General features: G+C 36.5%; 2 protein-coding genes across 2 annotated transcripts; both read right to left on the reverse strand.

Moving 5' to 3' along the window:
* Positions 1-479: 479 nt before the first annotated feature.
* On the reverse strand, positions 480-1,327 carry LOC142638347 (WUSCHEL-related homeobox 5-like). Its single transcript, XM_075812372.1, has 2 exons — positions 961-1,327; positions 480-817 (listed from the first exon to the last, which is right to left on the reverse strand). Exons 1-2 carry the CDS (start codon positions 1,286-1,288, stop codon positions 618-620), a joined length of 528 nt encoding a protein of 175 aa, XP_075668487.1. The 5' UTR covers positions 1,289-1,327; the 3' UTR covers positions 480-617.
* Positions 1,328-7,117: 5,790 nt separating this feature from the next.
* Positions 7,118-10,549, reverse strand: LOC142639256 (eukaryotic translation initiation factor 3 subunit F). The gene is made up of 6 exons (XM_075813412.1): positions 10,229-10,549; positions 9,878-9,957; positions 8,989-9,218; positions 7,965-8,086; positions 7,778-7,891; positions 7,118-7,515 (listed from the first exon to the last, which is right to left on the reverse strand). The coding sequence occupies exons 1-6, from the start codon at positions 10,448-10,450 to the stop codon at positions 7,426-7,428; spliced, it is 858 nt and encodes a 285-aa protein (XP_075669527.1). The 5' UTR covers positions 10,451-10,549; the 3' UTR covers positions 7,118-7,425.
* Positions 10,550-15,665: the final 5,116 nt, after the last annotated feature.

Raw genomic sequence — 15,665 nt, forward strand, 5'->3', positions numbered from 1 at the left:
AATAATAATAATGAATTAAAAATAAGAATATTGGTTTTTTTTTGGGGATTGATTTGATAAAATTTGAAAAGAGACGTTACCAGTGAGTTAGAACTCAGAAAAATATAGAGCTTCTATAGTTAACCTTAACCCAAGAAAAAGGAGAGGAGAAAGAAGAAAAAGACAACTACTGTTAGCCCATTCAAAGTTTAGAAAGACTTTGGTCTCCTCCTTGACTAAGAACTGTACTGGTACATAAAATTCAAAGTTGGAATCAGACTCCAAGGTATGACTCATTTGTGTAGCAGTATATATATTTATGCACTCCAAGAAGACATCTCTCGTGAGAGGGAGCGAATTCCAATTTCCAAGCTTTCACGGAAACAAAAATCCAACAGAGTAAACACAGAGAGATAAAACATTAAAACAATATTGTTTTGTGAGCATGTAGAGAAGAATGTCGAAGCATTTTGAATAAGTCAAAGAGAAAAATCTATCACTACGTAAATTTTTTCAGCTACAAATATTTAAAAAAAAAAAAAAACATATTGCCCTTTCCTTCCCTTCCAAAAGACAAACAACTGGTGAATGAGAACAATTTTTCTTTCTTCCCCTAAGATTCAAAGCTTAATTATTGTTTACAGAAAGCTTAAGCGCAGATCCAACGGTGGATGATCCATTTCAGTCCCAAAATTGTATGAGTAAGCTGTAGTATCCCTGAAATACTCATTAGCATGTCGTCTCAGCTTCTCAGGCTCATCATAGGAATTTAGTGGGAAAAGTTGAAGGGTCTCAATCACTCTTTCAGGCTCAGAAACCTCATGTATTTCTGCAAAATCTGTTAAAAACAAAATAAATCAAATCAGTGACAGCCTAGTGCAACAGTTAAAGATAAGTGTTAAACTTAGTTTTTAAAAACAATGAGAGAAAATGAAAGAAACTTTTTGGATATTCTTAGATCTTCATACATACTATACGTACGTTTTGCAGATAAAACTTTTTCCTGCTGATCTTGCCTGATGAAATCTTTATCATCAATGGAAACTCTACGCCGCTTCTGTCTTTCCCTAGCTTTATGGTTCTGAAACCAGTAAAAGACGTTCTTACTCTCAATCTTTCCGTAAAAGCTGAGCTGAGTGGAGATCTTCTGAATCTGATCAGTGCTCGGAGTTCGAAGTCCGGACCTGAACAAGTCAGTCAGAACTTTAACCTGTTCAGTAGTTGGATTCCAACGCCCACACTTGGTTCCAGTGCTTCCATTACCACCACCACGAGCTTTAATGCAAAAACCTGACATTCCATCTTCCATGATTTAGCTTCAAGTGCCTTTGACCGCTTCTGTGCCTCTGAACTTTCACTTTGAGCTTCTGAACTCAAAAGATGCATGCCACTTCGTGTGCATATATAATACGATAAACAATAAACTAATGCACATAACACAACATTTCTAAAACATTATTTTTATTATGCATCAATCGCAATAAATCATACAAACAATTGTAAAAAAAACGAAAGTATATATTATTGCTACACTCCTAACGGGACATATCAACATATATAAAAAAATATTGCAAACCTAACATTATTCTACAAAAATGAATAGATTATTCTGTATTTTTCTTAATCTTTTTTTTTTTTTTTTTTGTGGTTTGCTTTTGTAACTTTCGTTTTATTCAATAAGAGAGATCAGAGAATAGCAGAATAAATTAGACCATTTTGTTTAATTCAGTTTGCTTTGATTTTAGGAAGTCCGAGAATTGAATTATGCGCATTTGATCTCTTTGTTTTTGCCCGGTTTTTAGTGCGGTGAGATAGAAATAGAGAGACAAGCGTAAAAGCTGCCACTGTTGAACGTTTCGGTCGGCGAGCAGACAAGATGTAAGTTTCACTTGCTATGATTAAATTATATCTTGGTCTTTATATAAAATCTTTGTGAATTCCTTGAGTTCATGAACACTGATAAATTATAAATAGGACTCTTTGTGTTTTTCAGTAAAGTAGGTATTTGCTTCTATTATATACATGCCTCATGAGACTAATCTAGTAAGTCCAAACTCCACCAGGACATACGAGTAATCCGAGCTTTTGTTTTTTAAACAAAAGGGTGTCTGCTAAAGAACATGTAGAACAGTTCAAAATTTTCATATTATTTTATCTTTAAGTGGGTGTTAGGCCAAAAAGAGATTGATGTAAGTGAAAGTCAAAGTTACACATTGTCTGATTTGGGTTGGACGGTTGTGATCACAACAGACTGACAAAGATACTCGGTTAGGTTGACCATATGTACACCCTTAGTTAGAAAATTGTTAAGAGTTTTAAGAGTTTAAAGCTTCTTTTAAGAGTGTGGGAACATAAACTAAGAGACAACAAAGCCACCAAATAGAGATTTTGGGAGAGACAACTCATGACCAGCCAAAAGGGGAGCAACTTGGCTTTTCTTATGTCATGTGGCTCCTGTCTCAGGCAACTCTATGCCTTTTTTTAAGTCATCTGTTTGCTTTTTCTTTTTGTTCGAAACTTAGGCAACTTTTTTTTTTTGGGAATTTTAAAAAAATGGATAAGTTTTTATTTGATTGTGGGTGACTATGTGAGTGATCTAATTGTAAGTGGGAAATATATTATATTTAGGCCTTGTCTGTTACTAGGAATTTGATTTTGATTACTTTAAGTAATTGAGTTTGGGAAGATTAGACTCGAGGAGATTGCAAAATCATCATACATATCCTTATGAGATGTGAGAATTGGAAGGCTAAATGTTCTGAATTATTTTATGTTTCTGAAGCCATGTTAGTTTCGATATTACCAAAATTTGGTCACGTTTTGGACCTTTTTTTTTTTTTTTTTTCTTTGGAAGGTGATAATATTTTAAATTAAATGTATGCAATTATTGTTATTTTTATATCCTTAAGTTTGGCAAAAAGTGACCAAAAGAAGTAGCTAGAAAATTAGAAATACATACAGTGAAAGCTCTTTCTTAAAAAACAAATATTTCTAGGACTACAAATTTCTGACAAGAAAAGTTCAATTAACTTCATGTTAGTTCAAGTCATAGAAGATAGTTTCTACAAGCAAAGCTTATTCTTCCTCAACAATTTTTTTTTTCTTTTTTTTTTCTGAGACTGGCTTTATCTGACCCCAAAAAAAATGCTCGTTTCCCTACTTGTTTTATTCATACTTCGCTCTGATTGGAAGAACACTTTTGAAAATTTTTGTTTTCTCTTTAGAAAAGAAAGTGCAGCGGTAATTTGTTTTGCGCACAATTCTACAATTCCCGATGATGTTCTATTCACGAGCATGAAATTTGTCGTTTTGTACTTAGCACTATTGTTTGCCTTGATCTAACTCCTAGGACTTCTTTGACTAAAATAAAACCAAGTCTACATGTCATGCAGGTGGCTGTATACCAAATCGAACAATAAGTTTATCTGTGTGAAACCTCCTCATTATCCGTGGAGCCTTTTATCATATTTTAATGTTTCTGTCTGTCTATTCTTAGAGCTACCTTATTAAACATAAATTCCCAAAACAAGCTACAACAATCTTGATGTTAAATTAATTCAGTTTTTTCAAAAATTGCAGAGAGTTTCAAAGTTTGATGAAGAATGAAAGTTTGTGAATTGTTACATGTCCATCGACAAAATTCTAAGAAACTTCTCTCTTTTGTGAATGTGAATTTTATATCTTAAATGTCTTTTCATGAAACTTCTCTCTTTTGTTAATTTGAATTTTAAACTTTAAATGTCTTTCCAAGAAACTTCTCTCTTTTATATATGAATGTAAATTTTAAACCTGAAGAGAAATACTACGATTACAAATTATTGATGTAACAAATTCTTATTAGATTTAATTTCAGTCACCACTAACATCACTTTTTTTTTTCTTATCAACAATTATTTGAAAAATGTTTAAACCACGTCAATAATTTGTAAAATAATTTGTGTGTGTAACATTACTCAAACCTTAATAAAATGTATTTCTATAAAAAATGTATCTTTTATGAATGTGAATTTAGACATTAAATGTCTTCGTTGAATCAACAAAAAATACCAGTCAAATTACATGATATTATTGGGCAAAACTTCTCTCTTTCTTAGTTAAATTTGTACAGCAACTCTACAATCTCATCTCTCTTTGAGAAAGGGAAAGAGAAAGAGAGGGTTGTAGTTTAGATCTATCCGACAGATATGAACGAGAAAAATGTTATTCAGTGAGATTCGAGAAGTCTAAAGTTAGAAATATAGGGCACGCGTAAAATATAGGGCACCCCATACCTACGTCTTTTTTGAACTTTCTTGTCTCCACCACGTTTGTCTTGTACTTTGTATTAAGATTAGAAGAGAAAAACTAAACTTCCACTACAGGGACAAAAGGCAAAAGTCACTAATCATCCCATGACAGCATGATCAGGAGAAAATTTTTTGAAGGCCCAATCATATGTGTTGTCCCAGCAATGACACATTAATAGTATAATCAGTTTAAAAAGCAATAGTGATGGTACCACAGGATCCAAGCATGAATATTCATTACCATGTGTCATAAACTGAAGATGCAAAACTCATTTTTACCAATTGTTTAGTTTTGGAAGAGATGATTTGGAACCTATGTCATGTTTGGATTAGAGGATACTCATTTTTCATATCTTAATACTCAAATTTAATCAATCTAATTTGTTGCCCAATTCTCATATTTGTAATTGGCATTTTTCCCATAACTCTACTTGCAATGTATTTGGACGGAAGTTTCTAGTGGAGTATTCATTTCAAAAACTCAACTTTAAGCAAAATTATGGGAGCCATGAAAATTAAGGCCTGTTTGGCCGTATAATTATAACACATTTTCACACATTTTAAACAACATTACATACATTTTTATGAACTTTGTCACCCACACGTATTTCAAAATCCTATTATTTCTCTTAAAATTCCCTGCCCCTCTTTCTCTGCCACTCTTTTATCACTCCTCTCTTCTCTTCCTCTCACTTTGCCTCTATCTCTCCTCTTTCTCTTATTATGTTTCTTTAGTTATCGAGCAGTGCACTGAACAAGTTCTCTTCCATTTTCCCTTCATCTTCGGAGTTTGCAAGACCCAGACCAGTATTCCAATGGGAGATGTTCTTCATTTCTTCAAATGCAAGAGGGAAGAGATCTCTTTAGTTTTTCGAAAGAGATGAAGGTCCAAACCAAAAGAAATGAGTTCAGGAACAAGTAAAGTAAAATGAAACTAAGGAACGCTAAAGAAAAAAAAAAAAAGGCTGGTGTGTGCACAGTGAAAGAGCCATTGGAGTGCAATTAATGCTTTGTTTTTAATGTTGATAATCTGAGAAATATTATGAAATTGTCGTGGTAATTTTGATAATCCAAAAAAACAAAAATATGTTCTCATTTATCACAACTCTAACTTAGTTTTTTGAGTTACGAGTTATGGAAATTGAAAACAGATATCAAACCAAACGGCTACTAGTGGTATAGGCCTCACGAAAAGTGAGTGATGAGCGATGAAAATAGGTCAAACTAAACATGGCCGAACATCTTTATTGAGAATGAAAGAAACTAGAAGGTGTCAATTGAACTACAGGACTTTTAACGAGGAAAAAAAATATTATGTACACATTTTTCTATCTATTCCACATTCCAAAGGCTTTTGTATAAATATGTGGATTTTGAGAATGGGGAACTGTTAACTTGGTAGGCGAATATGCTTATCAATGACTATTGGAAATGCACTTGAGCCGGAGCAATTCAGGTCAAGGGCTCAAATGTGATGATAACCTTCCTAAAGTTAATTTGTCACAACATGCTAATGCACATGATAATTTCTTAAGCCAAAAAAAAAAATCTATTTCATAATTTGTTAAGAGGATAAATTATAATTTATTAACTGGTGCCAACTCACTTTTGCATCGACCAAACACTCACGTTATTTTTATATTTCTCTAATCACAATATACAACTTATATGAATTGTGAGAATTGTGAAAATTTGTGCACATTGATCCGGTGCATTGGGCTTGAAACAAAACAGTATGATCCTTTGAAGTCATATTCTAGTGCCAAAACGGTGCAAAATGAACCCTTCTGGCACCATGCATGTCAAGTAGAACTCAACCTCACCATATGCATTTGAGGAACCAAATGCAGCATTACTTAATTTAATCGTGTATTTGGCAGTAGTTTGCCGAGGGCTGCATTTCAATTGAAACATTCATATCTTGCAAACGGGGCAGCATGTGGTAAGCCCATTATCACATGTTCACCAAGTACACATCCTGGACTAAAATAATGAAAGAAAAAAAAAAAAAAACCCACAAAAATTCACAGCCACTCTGCGCTGACTTAGAACAAGAGGTAAAAATACACAGGTATTTCCTTGTAGACAAAATTTAGTTACAGAATTAGTTGTAATCTTAAACTACAAACTCATTCAATAAAATAAATATTACTGCATATTTTGAAAATCTAATTATTAAATTGCATGTTCTTTACGTTCTTAATACACATGTCAAATTTTGTATCGGTAGGATATTATTTACTAAATAATCTATAAACTTATATTTTATAAATAAATTTAATTACAAAAACTTACAATTTAAAAATTTATTGATGACATAGTTATTAATCTTTAATTTTCTTGAAATTTTGCAAATATGAATGATATAAGATGTAATCTAATAGTGAATTTGTCAAAATTTACCTTCAATAAAAAGATATTGAGTAAGTTTATAACCTAAGACTATAATTAATTTTGTAGTTAAACTTTATTCTTTATTTATACTCTACAGAGATTCTGGATGCTTGCAGATATATAAATATCTATATCTTCGAAACCTCATCCGCCATCTTGAAAATTATTAGAACAGACATGGAACATTTGGTTGAGATGTTTCCTAACCCAAACTCTACTACACCGAGATGGAATCTTTTTTTTCTTTTTCTATTTTTATTTTATTTTATTTAAATAATTCCAGCTGATATCTTATATAACAAGTATGTGCAAAATGACTACGGGTACAAGCTACAATGTCATTTTGGATCAGACCGTGAGAACTGTAACCACCAGAGAGCAATATTTGGAAAATAGATTATAGCAGCTTTGAAGTGATGTTCTCATCCAAGATGAAACCTAGTTACAATCATCCAAGCTTGAAAAATTCCCGCCAGAAAAAAATAAATCAAAGAAAATCTATGGTAACATTCTTAGACCATTACAGAAACAGTTACTAACATCAACCACAAAAATTTGCTCAAACATAACATATTTCTAGAAAACAACTGAAAGCTACAACGCAATCTTTGTATGATTGAGGACAACCTACCTATTCAAAATCATGCAAGAAATATTACAACCTCTTCTGGATAAAAGGTCAGCATTCCTCAAACTTGGCCATATAACAATAATGCAGAACGCTTTTGTAATTGCCTTAGCACATGGTTTTAAGAATTAATTGGAATTACAGGATCTGAGCAGCTGTGTTCAACTTCTCAGCTAAGCTGAGCTGTGTCCTGGTGATGCTTGACAAATAGAGCAACAGCAAATTGTCCTGTGAGGAAAAAAGAAAAATGAGCAAACTTAGAGTCAGATTAATACCCAAGACATTAATATCTCAATTTGGAAGTGACTGGACCTACAGTACAAAAAAACTTGGAAGTATGCGAACATCCATTAATATCTATTGAAAACTAGTTCCATAACTATCAATAACATGAGGTGGCCACTGAGTTCATGGACCAAGCAAATTTGGAAGTTAAGCTGGTCCATAAATTTAACTTTCATTAAGTATATAGTCCAATAAATTTCGTTACCTGTAGGCTGTCATTTACAAGCTTATCAAAAGCTGGTGGAGACAGTTTGGGAAGTGATGATACAGTCTCTGATATAAATCTCCCTATGCTGTTATCTGGAGCAACATGCCCTTCCTGAGAGGAAAAATAATTATGATATGAAATGAAAAGTAGGTGAGCATGAACACAGAAGGTGATGCCACCTTACCACAACATTGTCAACATATTTGTAGACATCATCAATTAGAGCTAATAGCCTTTCCATTGAAGCTTCCATCCCTTCTAAATCATTTGGGAGTTTGTCAACCATTGTTGTCTTTAGAATATCAACTGCCATCATGATATTTATTCTCAATCAGAATTGCATCAAGAATACACAAATGATTCTCTAGACAATTTTGGATTTAGTGTAAACAAGAATTGATGTAACAACAGAATTAGCTGAGACATACAATGCAATGCACTGTCAGCAAAAATGCTCACTGGTGAGCGTATACAGTTATAAGATGAGTCAGATTAAAATCAGAGATTACTACACCTTTTGACATAGTAAAATCTATTGCAAACTATTAAAAAATGGCAGAGTAATCATTTTTCCTTGCTAATGAAGTATGCAGTCCCTCTAGGTTAAAAGACATTTTCAAAATCTATAAGCTAAAGGATATTGGAAAGTCGCTTGCATGAGAGAGACCTTTAACCTTCTGCCAAGGATGGGAAATTAGATGCAGTGATTTTAGTCTGTTACTTGACTTAGCTGATCAACAAAAGAAGACAATTGGATACTGCCCAAAAACAGTTATCCACTAGTTAAGAGACCTCAAAATCATCTGTCGAAGTCTACGATCAGCCCGCTCAACACCATCAAGGGCCATACTACTCCCATTCAAGGTGTGCCTTTTAACATATATAAATATCAAGGGAATAAGACGGTGACGATTCCTAGTCCCACTCTGACAAAAAGTGAAATAATCTGACTATTATTGTTTTGAGCATGAAGACTGAAAATTCATCTTATCTAGGGAGATCAAGCATCTATGTCCATAAAAGATCCTTTAACAAAAATTCAAGAAAGAATACTTTCATCATCTCAGGAAGATAATCTCAACGCATGTGGATGTATGCCTATGTTAAGTATGCATGCCTACAGGCTTTTGGCGTTGAGCGGGAAAGGGTTAGGGGGCAGAGATTATCAACAATTTTACAAGGAAAGAGGGTGTTCAATTGAATCTTACATCCAACTCGTTCAGCTTCAACCATACGAAGATCCAGCGGAACTTCCTGAAATTGTGCAGCAAGTTGCCGGTCTCCAAGTGACAAATTCGCAGAAACATATGCCTTTATGGTACCCTCTCCATTGTTGAATCCCGTGTCGACAGTCAAATGAATTGGGTTGGGAACTTCTCTTGAATAAAATTCATGGATCAGTGCACTACCACCAGTAACCCCAAGACCAGTTGAATACCTGCATACATTAATAGAGGTACGACGGAAAACTTTAAGAACTCTTTCACATAAGACCCTATATAATCCAATAAGCAGCGAGCAAGCATCAATTCTAAACAGTTGAATTCGAGAAGGTTTCCCCAGCTGAATTTTCCTCTATTCATTTATTTATTTATAATCAACAGTTAGGACATGGGTTTCATTTTGCTTTTCAAAAAGTAGAGTGGAAATTGGTCTGATGTCAAGAAACTATGCCCATACCAAATATCTATATACTATTTTCCATGTTTTTCTTATCTAAGTTTACTCAATACAGAAGTCAGGATCATACAAATTTGAAAAAGTTCCTAATCTTAGTAATCTTCTAAAGTCTATTAGTCATGGCAACTGCATGTTTTAGTGTGTGCAGTGTGCACTGCAGGATTACCAGACAAGCATAACAATTGAAGTTGAACACTCTGCCAAGAACTACAGCAAGTGCAATCAGAATACTCTGCCAATATAGATATCAACAGCTAAACATTTTTTTTATTGGTTACTCGCACCCTTGATGGGTCTCCGACCCATGGCCTCACCCTCCACCTAGAACTTATAAGGAGAGGACTGAGGAGGTGCCAGTTGAGCTATGGCTCATTGGCAATCAATAGCTAAAAAATTTAAAAGTATCATGAAATTTACCATCCAACAATGACTTCCTTTGGATTCACTTTCTGGTGGGACACTAACATATTGTGATGGTACTCAATATCCAAAGCAACCTGCAATTCCAATAAACAAAACCACATCAGAAATCTGAAACTTGTTGATGTTCAAAAAAAAAATAATTAACACTAAATTCCATTCCTAAAAGCTCTTCATATTAAGAATTTCAATTCAAACGTTTCGTTATCTCAGATCCCAAACAACGAAAACCCAACCTCCATAATTTTAAGCATATATTCCCTTTTCTACTTTCTATATTTTCTCAGCAACCAAACAGAAACCAATAAATAGCTAAAAATCGAAAAAAAAAAAAAAAAAGGCAAAAACCTGATCGGCGGACTCGCTGTGAGGAACAGCATAAGAGTTGCGAATGTCGACGGTGCCATCAGGTAAGATCGAACCGAGGAGCGTGCCGATGACGCGCTCGGCTTGGTCAGGGCGTCTGACGTAGCAGTCGCAGATGTTGAAGATGACCAGAGGGTGAATTTTGGCTGTCAAGGTCGACGACGACGTTCCGAACTGCAACACGGTGTGCTCGCTCGCCGCCATTCTCTCTCTCTCTCTCTGAGCTCGAGACTGGTCTGGCGAGAGAGATTGAGAGCGTAGCTAGGGTTTTTGGAAAGAGGGATGAAACTGAGAATACAGTGCAAGATATTGGACACTGGACACTTTCGATTTCGATTATGATTGGGCTGAGTGTGTGAAAATATGGGCCCATTTTGGCCCAAATTAAGAGGCCTCTGCGTCCTCTTTAATTCTAGCCCAACTTCAACTTACTATTTTGTCTATTAACTAAGTCTAATTATTTTTATACAACATTTTTAAAACAAATCTTATTTGACAATTTATTACCGATTTAACGGTTTTAATCTATTTCAAGTCCTGAAATTACTCTTTTGTCTACTAGTAAAAGCAATAATAATGACACATAAAATTTATTGTAAAAAAGTTGTGGATATAACATTTTTCATAAGTCTAATACTCTTTTGTTTTGAAGTAAAATATTTTTCGAAAAATGTTTTTTTATTTTTAGGTGTTTGTTTTGCAAGTAAAATATGATCAAACTTGTAAAATATTTCTCGTTGACTATAAAATCCTTTATAAAAACTTGTAAAACATTTTACAATTAAAATTTTGGTAAAATATTTTATAAAAACATAAAGTAGTTTTCCCTCCCCACTCTAGTGACTAATTCACCAATCTGGTGGTTAGAGCCACTGCTCTAGCAGTCGGTGCCTTGGGTTTAGTCGTCAGGGGTTGTCATTCTGCCCACTAGTGTTGGTGGTTCAATCACTGGAGACATTATTTTGGTGTCTAGTGTCGGAGGTCCGGTAAATGGAGCATAAGAATCGTGACATAATTGCTAAAAGCTTGCTGTAGAGAGGGAAAATTCCCGACCTATCACAAGCTGACACATCATACTACCAAAATCCACAAAATACAACCAATTACAAAGCGCCACGTACTGCTGCTAGGTTTTGCCATCACTATTCAGAAACCAGTAGAAATTCGCCAAGTGTCATTGAAATGAAGGCATGAAACTGCATCAGCAGGTGTAAGCAATGACACAGGCAACCTCGCACGTGTAAGCAGTGACACAAGCACTCAGCACGTGTAAGCAATGACACAGGCAGCCTCGCACGTGTAAGCAATGACACAAGCACTTAGCACGTGTAAGCGATGACATAAGCGGACCAATCAAACTCCGCCACGTGTCGCTCACCTACCCCTAAACTCCTATAAATAGAAGCCTTCCTAAAACATTTAGGAGGACACAGAACAGAGAGAAGGAAGAAGATAGCTTGAGTTCAGAAACCCAGAAGCTCTGCCAGGATCAAACCTCAAAGCCTCCAAGAAATTCAAGAACTTCAACATCGAATACAAACAACATTCGAAGCAAAATCATCCAAACTACTCGTCCAGATCTCAAAGTTCACTGGAATCAAGCTCAAAAGCCTCCAGAAATCTCAACAAACCATAAATCAACGGAGCTCTACGGAATCAAGCCTCTAAAGCACCGAAGAACTTCCACCACAAACCTTCAAACACGAAGAACACACGAAGAACACGAAGAACACGAAGAACAAAGAATTTCTAACAAGCTCATAGCCAGAGATTCATTGTAATTCCGTTTCAAAGATCTTCGATCCATTCCTCAGCCAAATTGAAGAATATCTTATGTTCAAATCAAAATCACATTACCACAATTCCAATCAATAAATCTTTCAAGGAGATCGAATCGAGAGGATCACTCTTTTGTAATTACGAGAGAATTGTACCACACATTTATCAATACAAATTCGTATTTGTGAAACTATTTTACTTGTTTGATTTATTTCGAACTAAGAAATTTAGTCGTCTACAAATTCGGCACGCCGGTGGGACATCTCTCGCCTCTCATCTCTTTCTCCTTCAAAAGAAAAGAAATTCGATCTCGCTACTAGCTTAGATGGCTTCTAACAAGAATGCTCAAAAATCGGTTATGGATGCTTCCATTGCGGATGATTATGTCGGCCCAATCACTCGTAGTCGATCCAAAGCTCTTGATCAACCGCAACCCCAATCAACCAAGGAAAGCAAGCTTCATAATATCATCTCTCTAGACTTTCTTGCAAAAAGGGAAGCCACCGCTAAGGATTCATCCGTCTCGAAGGATTTTGAGATCAATGATGAATCATCCTCAACAAAGACCTTTTCTATCAACTCTTCGCCCGTGATGAGAAGCCTAAGGAACAAAATGCCTTTGACTCATCCCGTCTCATCGTTTTCTCCATCATATCTAGAGGTCATGCCAGTAATGATGACCAACACCTCTACTGTGGAAGAAAAGATGGCTGAAATGGAACAAAGGGTCACCCTTCTCACAAAAGCACTTGAAGATAAGGACGTCCAAATTGCAACTCTGATGAATAAACCGGAAGTCCAAGATTCGGGTGAATCAAATCCAGACCTTGAGCACCCTCCTGGCTTTACCTTGAAGGGAGAAAACGCTAAGGGTGATAAGGGAAAAGGAGGTGAAGGCACTTCTCAACAAGGACATTCCACCTCAATGGCCTCGATATCTGTCCAACAACTGCAGGACATGATAACGAACACCATACGAGCACAATATGGAGGTTCTTCCACACATTCTCTCATGTATTCAAAACCATATACGAAGCGCATTGACAATATGAGAATGCCAAATGGGTATCAACCCCCCAAGTTCTTGCAATTCGATGGCAAGGGAAACCCTAAGCAACACATTGCTCACTTTGTAGAAACATGTGAGAACGCAGGGACTCAAGGAGGCCTCTTTGTAAAGCGCTTGTTCGTTCACCGAAAGGGAATGCCTTTGATTGGTATACGGACTTGGAACCCGAGTCAATTGATAGTTGGGATCAGTTGGAAAGGGAGTTCCTTAACCGGTTTTACGCACGCGCCGCACGGTAAGCATGATGGAGCTTACCAATACTAAGCGGTGGAAAGACGAACCCGTTGTTGACTACATCGGTCGGTGGCGTTCTTTGAGTTTAGATTGTAAGGATAGACCGTCCGAAATATCCGTCGTAGAAATGTGCATCCAAGGCATGCATTGGGGACTTCGTACATCCTACAAGGGGTAAAACCCCGAACATTCGAAGAATTGGCAACTCGTGCGCACGACATGGAATTGAGTATCTCTTGCCATGAAAATGTGAAACCTCCCGTACCTGAAGAAAAGAAAGAAAGGCGAGAAATAAGGAGAAATGACAGGAATACAAAAAGTAATGTCAAACACTCTATGAATGTCAACCCCGCCCTACCAAAATTTCAACAAAGCAAATGAAAAGGCTAACGAGAAGAGGCCCGAGGGAGGTCAACGACGAGAGACACGTCGCTCATCAATCAAGGACAGGGAACAAAAGGTGTATCCTTTCCTTGACGCCGATATACCCGAAATGCTAGAACAACCGCTCAACTTGAAATTAATTGAATTGCCGAATGCAAACGACGGAAGAAGCAGGAAAGGTTGATGACCCGAACTATTGTAAGTATCATCGCATCATAAGTCATCCGATCCAAAAATGCTTTGTTCTTAAAGAACTCATCATGAAGCTAGCCAAGGAAAGGAAAATCGACTTAGATGTTGGTGATGTTGCTCAGTCAAACCTTGTAACATTTGCTTGCGAGTCGCCTAGTTGCATGTCTCTAACTACTAAGCAGAGGGTGAATACCACGTTCATCCGATTTGGTTCTTTGGAACCTGTTCAAGTTCAACTCTCACAAAAAGCATCTGATTATAATTCAAATGATGATAAAAAGTCAACAATGAATGAGGAAGAGGGTTGGACGTTGGTTACTCGTAAGAGATGGAAGAAGAGACGAGTATTCCCTCTTCATTTCATCACCCAAGAGTCCAGAAAAACACAAAACCAAATTCAGCCGCAGTCAAGAAGAAAGAATGATAAAAGGAAAGAAAGACTAAGAACGGAAATGTGCGATGATTCGGCACAAACCCAAAAATTTCGAAGTCTTGTCACATTGGAAGAATTTTTCCCCATAAAATTCTTTCAAAACAAGTCGACGGAGGTCGTTCACACGGTCTCTCGTTGTGAGGTTGATGAAAAACAGAAAGGTGTTGACCATGGTAGTTCAAATGAGACTTTGTCGCCTTTAGAACAACTCAAAACTCAGGTTGATAAAGTGGAACCCTCACAATCCTCCACCTCACCGAAAGAAGGGATCACCCAAGCTCTTGAAAAGCCAAAGATTTACACTCCTTGTGCCAATACACTTCAACAAACACAGGAATGTTTCGCGTGCTCCCCAGACTTGACTTTCACTGACGAAGATCTATTATTAGGCCCTAAGCCTCACAATCGTCCACTTTATGTCTCTGGTTATGTTCGTGAACAAAAAATTGATCGCATTCTCATTGATGGAGGCTCAGCTATTAATATACTGCCGAAAATGACAATGAGACGACTTGGTCTTGCTATGGAGGAATTATCACACAGTCGCTTGGTCATACAAGGTTTTAACCAAGGAGGACAACGCGCCATCGGCATGATACACTTGGAGTTAATTATTGAAGAATTGACAAGTAATATTCTGTGGCGTGTCATTGATGCCAAGACAACCTACAACATGTTGTTAGGACGTCCATGGATTCATGGGAACGGAATAGTGCCGTCAACTTTGCATCAATGTTTCAAGTATCTTCAGGGTGGAATAAAGAAAGTAGATGCCGACTTGAAGCCTTTTTCTGAAACTGAAGCTCACTTTGCTGACGCAAAGTTTTATGTAGAAGATGATATCCCTAATGAAGTTCTCCCAGTTGAAGTCCCGTCCATGAAAAGCAAGCAGGATGAAAAGAAGCATGTTAAATTCATCACTAAAAAGGATGTTCCTTCCTCAAAGGAAGATCCACGACATGGGAATAACCAGTCTAGTGAGTCTACTAGCAATTCAGAGAAAGCAGATGAAAGCTCTACGCCTTCCAATAACCCTCCATTCCTCCGTTATGTACCATTGTCACGCCGCAAAAACGGACAATCACCATTCACGGAATGCCTTCAATCTACAATGGATATGCGAAGACCTCCTACAGAGCTCACGATGAAGGATGTAGCCATGTTGAAAGAAAATCATGTAATGCCTTTAACTTCATCCACAAATCCTTTGCCCTCAAAGCCACTAAATGGATTCGTGAAGTCTTCACAAAGTCTGACAGAGCATGGTGTTCTACCAAGTAAACAGACGAAAGAATGGTTTGACCCAAAGGCATATAGGCTATTAGCCA

The sequence above is a fragment of the Castanea sativa genome, chromosome 6, assembly GCF_040712315.1.
Source record: "Castanea sativa cultivar Marrone di Chiusa Pesio chromosome 6, ASM4071231v1".
NCBI lineage: Eukaryota > Viridiplantae > Streptophyta > Magnoliopsida > Fagales > Fagaceae > Castanea > Castanea sativa.

Bases quoted from the DNA above. Each gene is read 5' to 3' on its own strand.
- LOC142638347 (XM_075812372.1), bottom strand. From the start codon at position 1,288: ATGGAAGATGGAATGTCAGGTTTTTGCATTAAAGCTCGTGGTGGTGGT. The intron at 818-960 runs GTACGTATAGTA...TGTTTTTAACAG, and splicing joins AAAAGTTTTATCTGCAAAAC to ATTTTGCAGAAATACATGAG.
- LOC142639256 (XM_075813412.1), bottom strand. From the start codon at position 10,450: ATGGCGGCGAGCGAGCACACCGTGTTGCAGTTCGGAACGTCGTCGTCG. The intron at 9,958-10,228 runs GTTTTTGCCTTT...TTGGAATTGCAG, and splicing joins ACAGCGAGTCCGCCGATCAG to GTTGCTTTGGATATTGAGTA. The intron at 7,892-7,964 runs GTAAGGTGGCAT...TTTTCCTCTCAG, and splicing joins AATATGTTGACAATGTTGTG to GAAGGGCATGTTGCTCCAGA.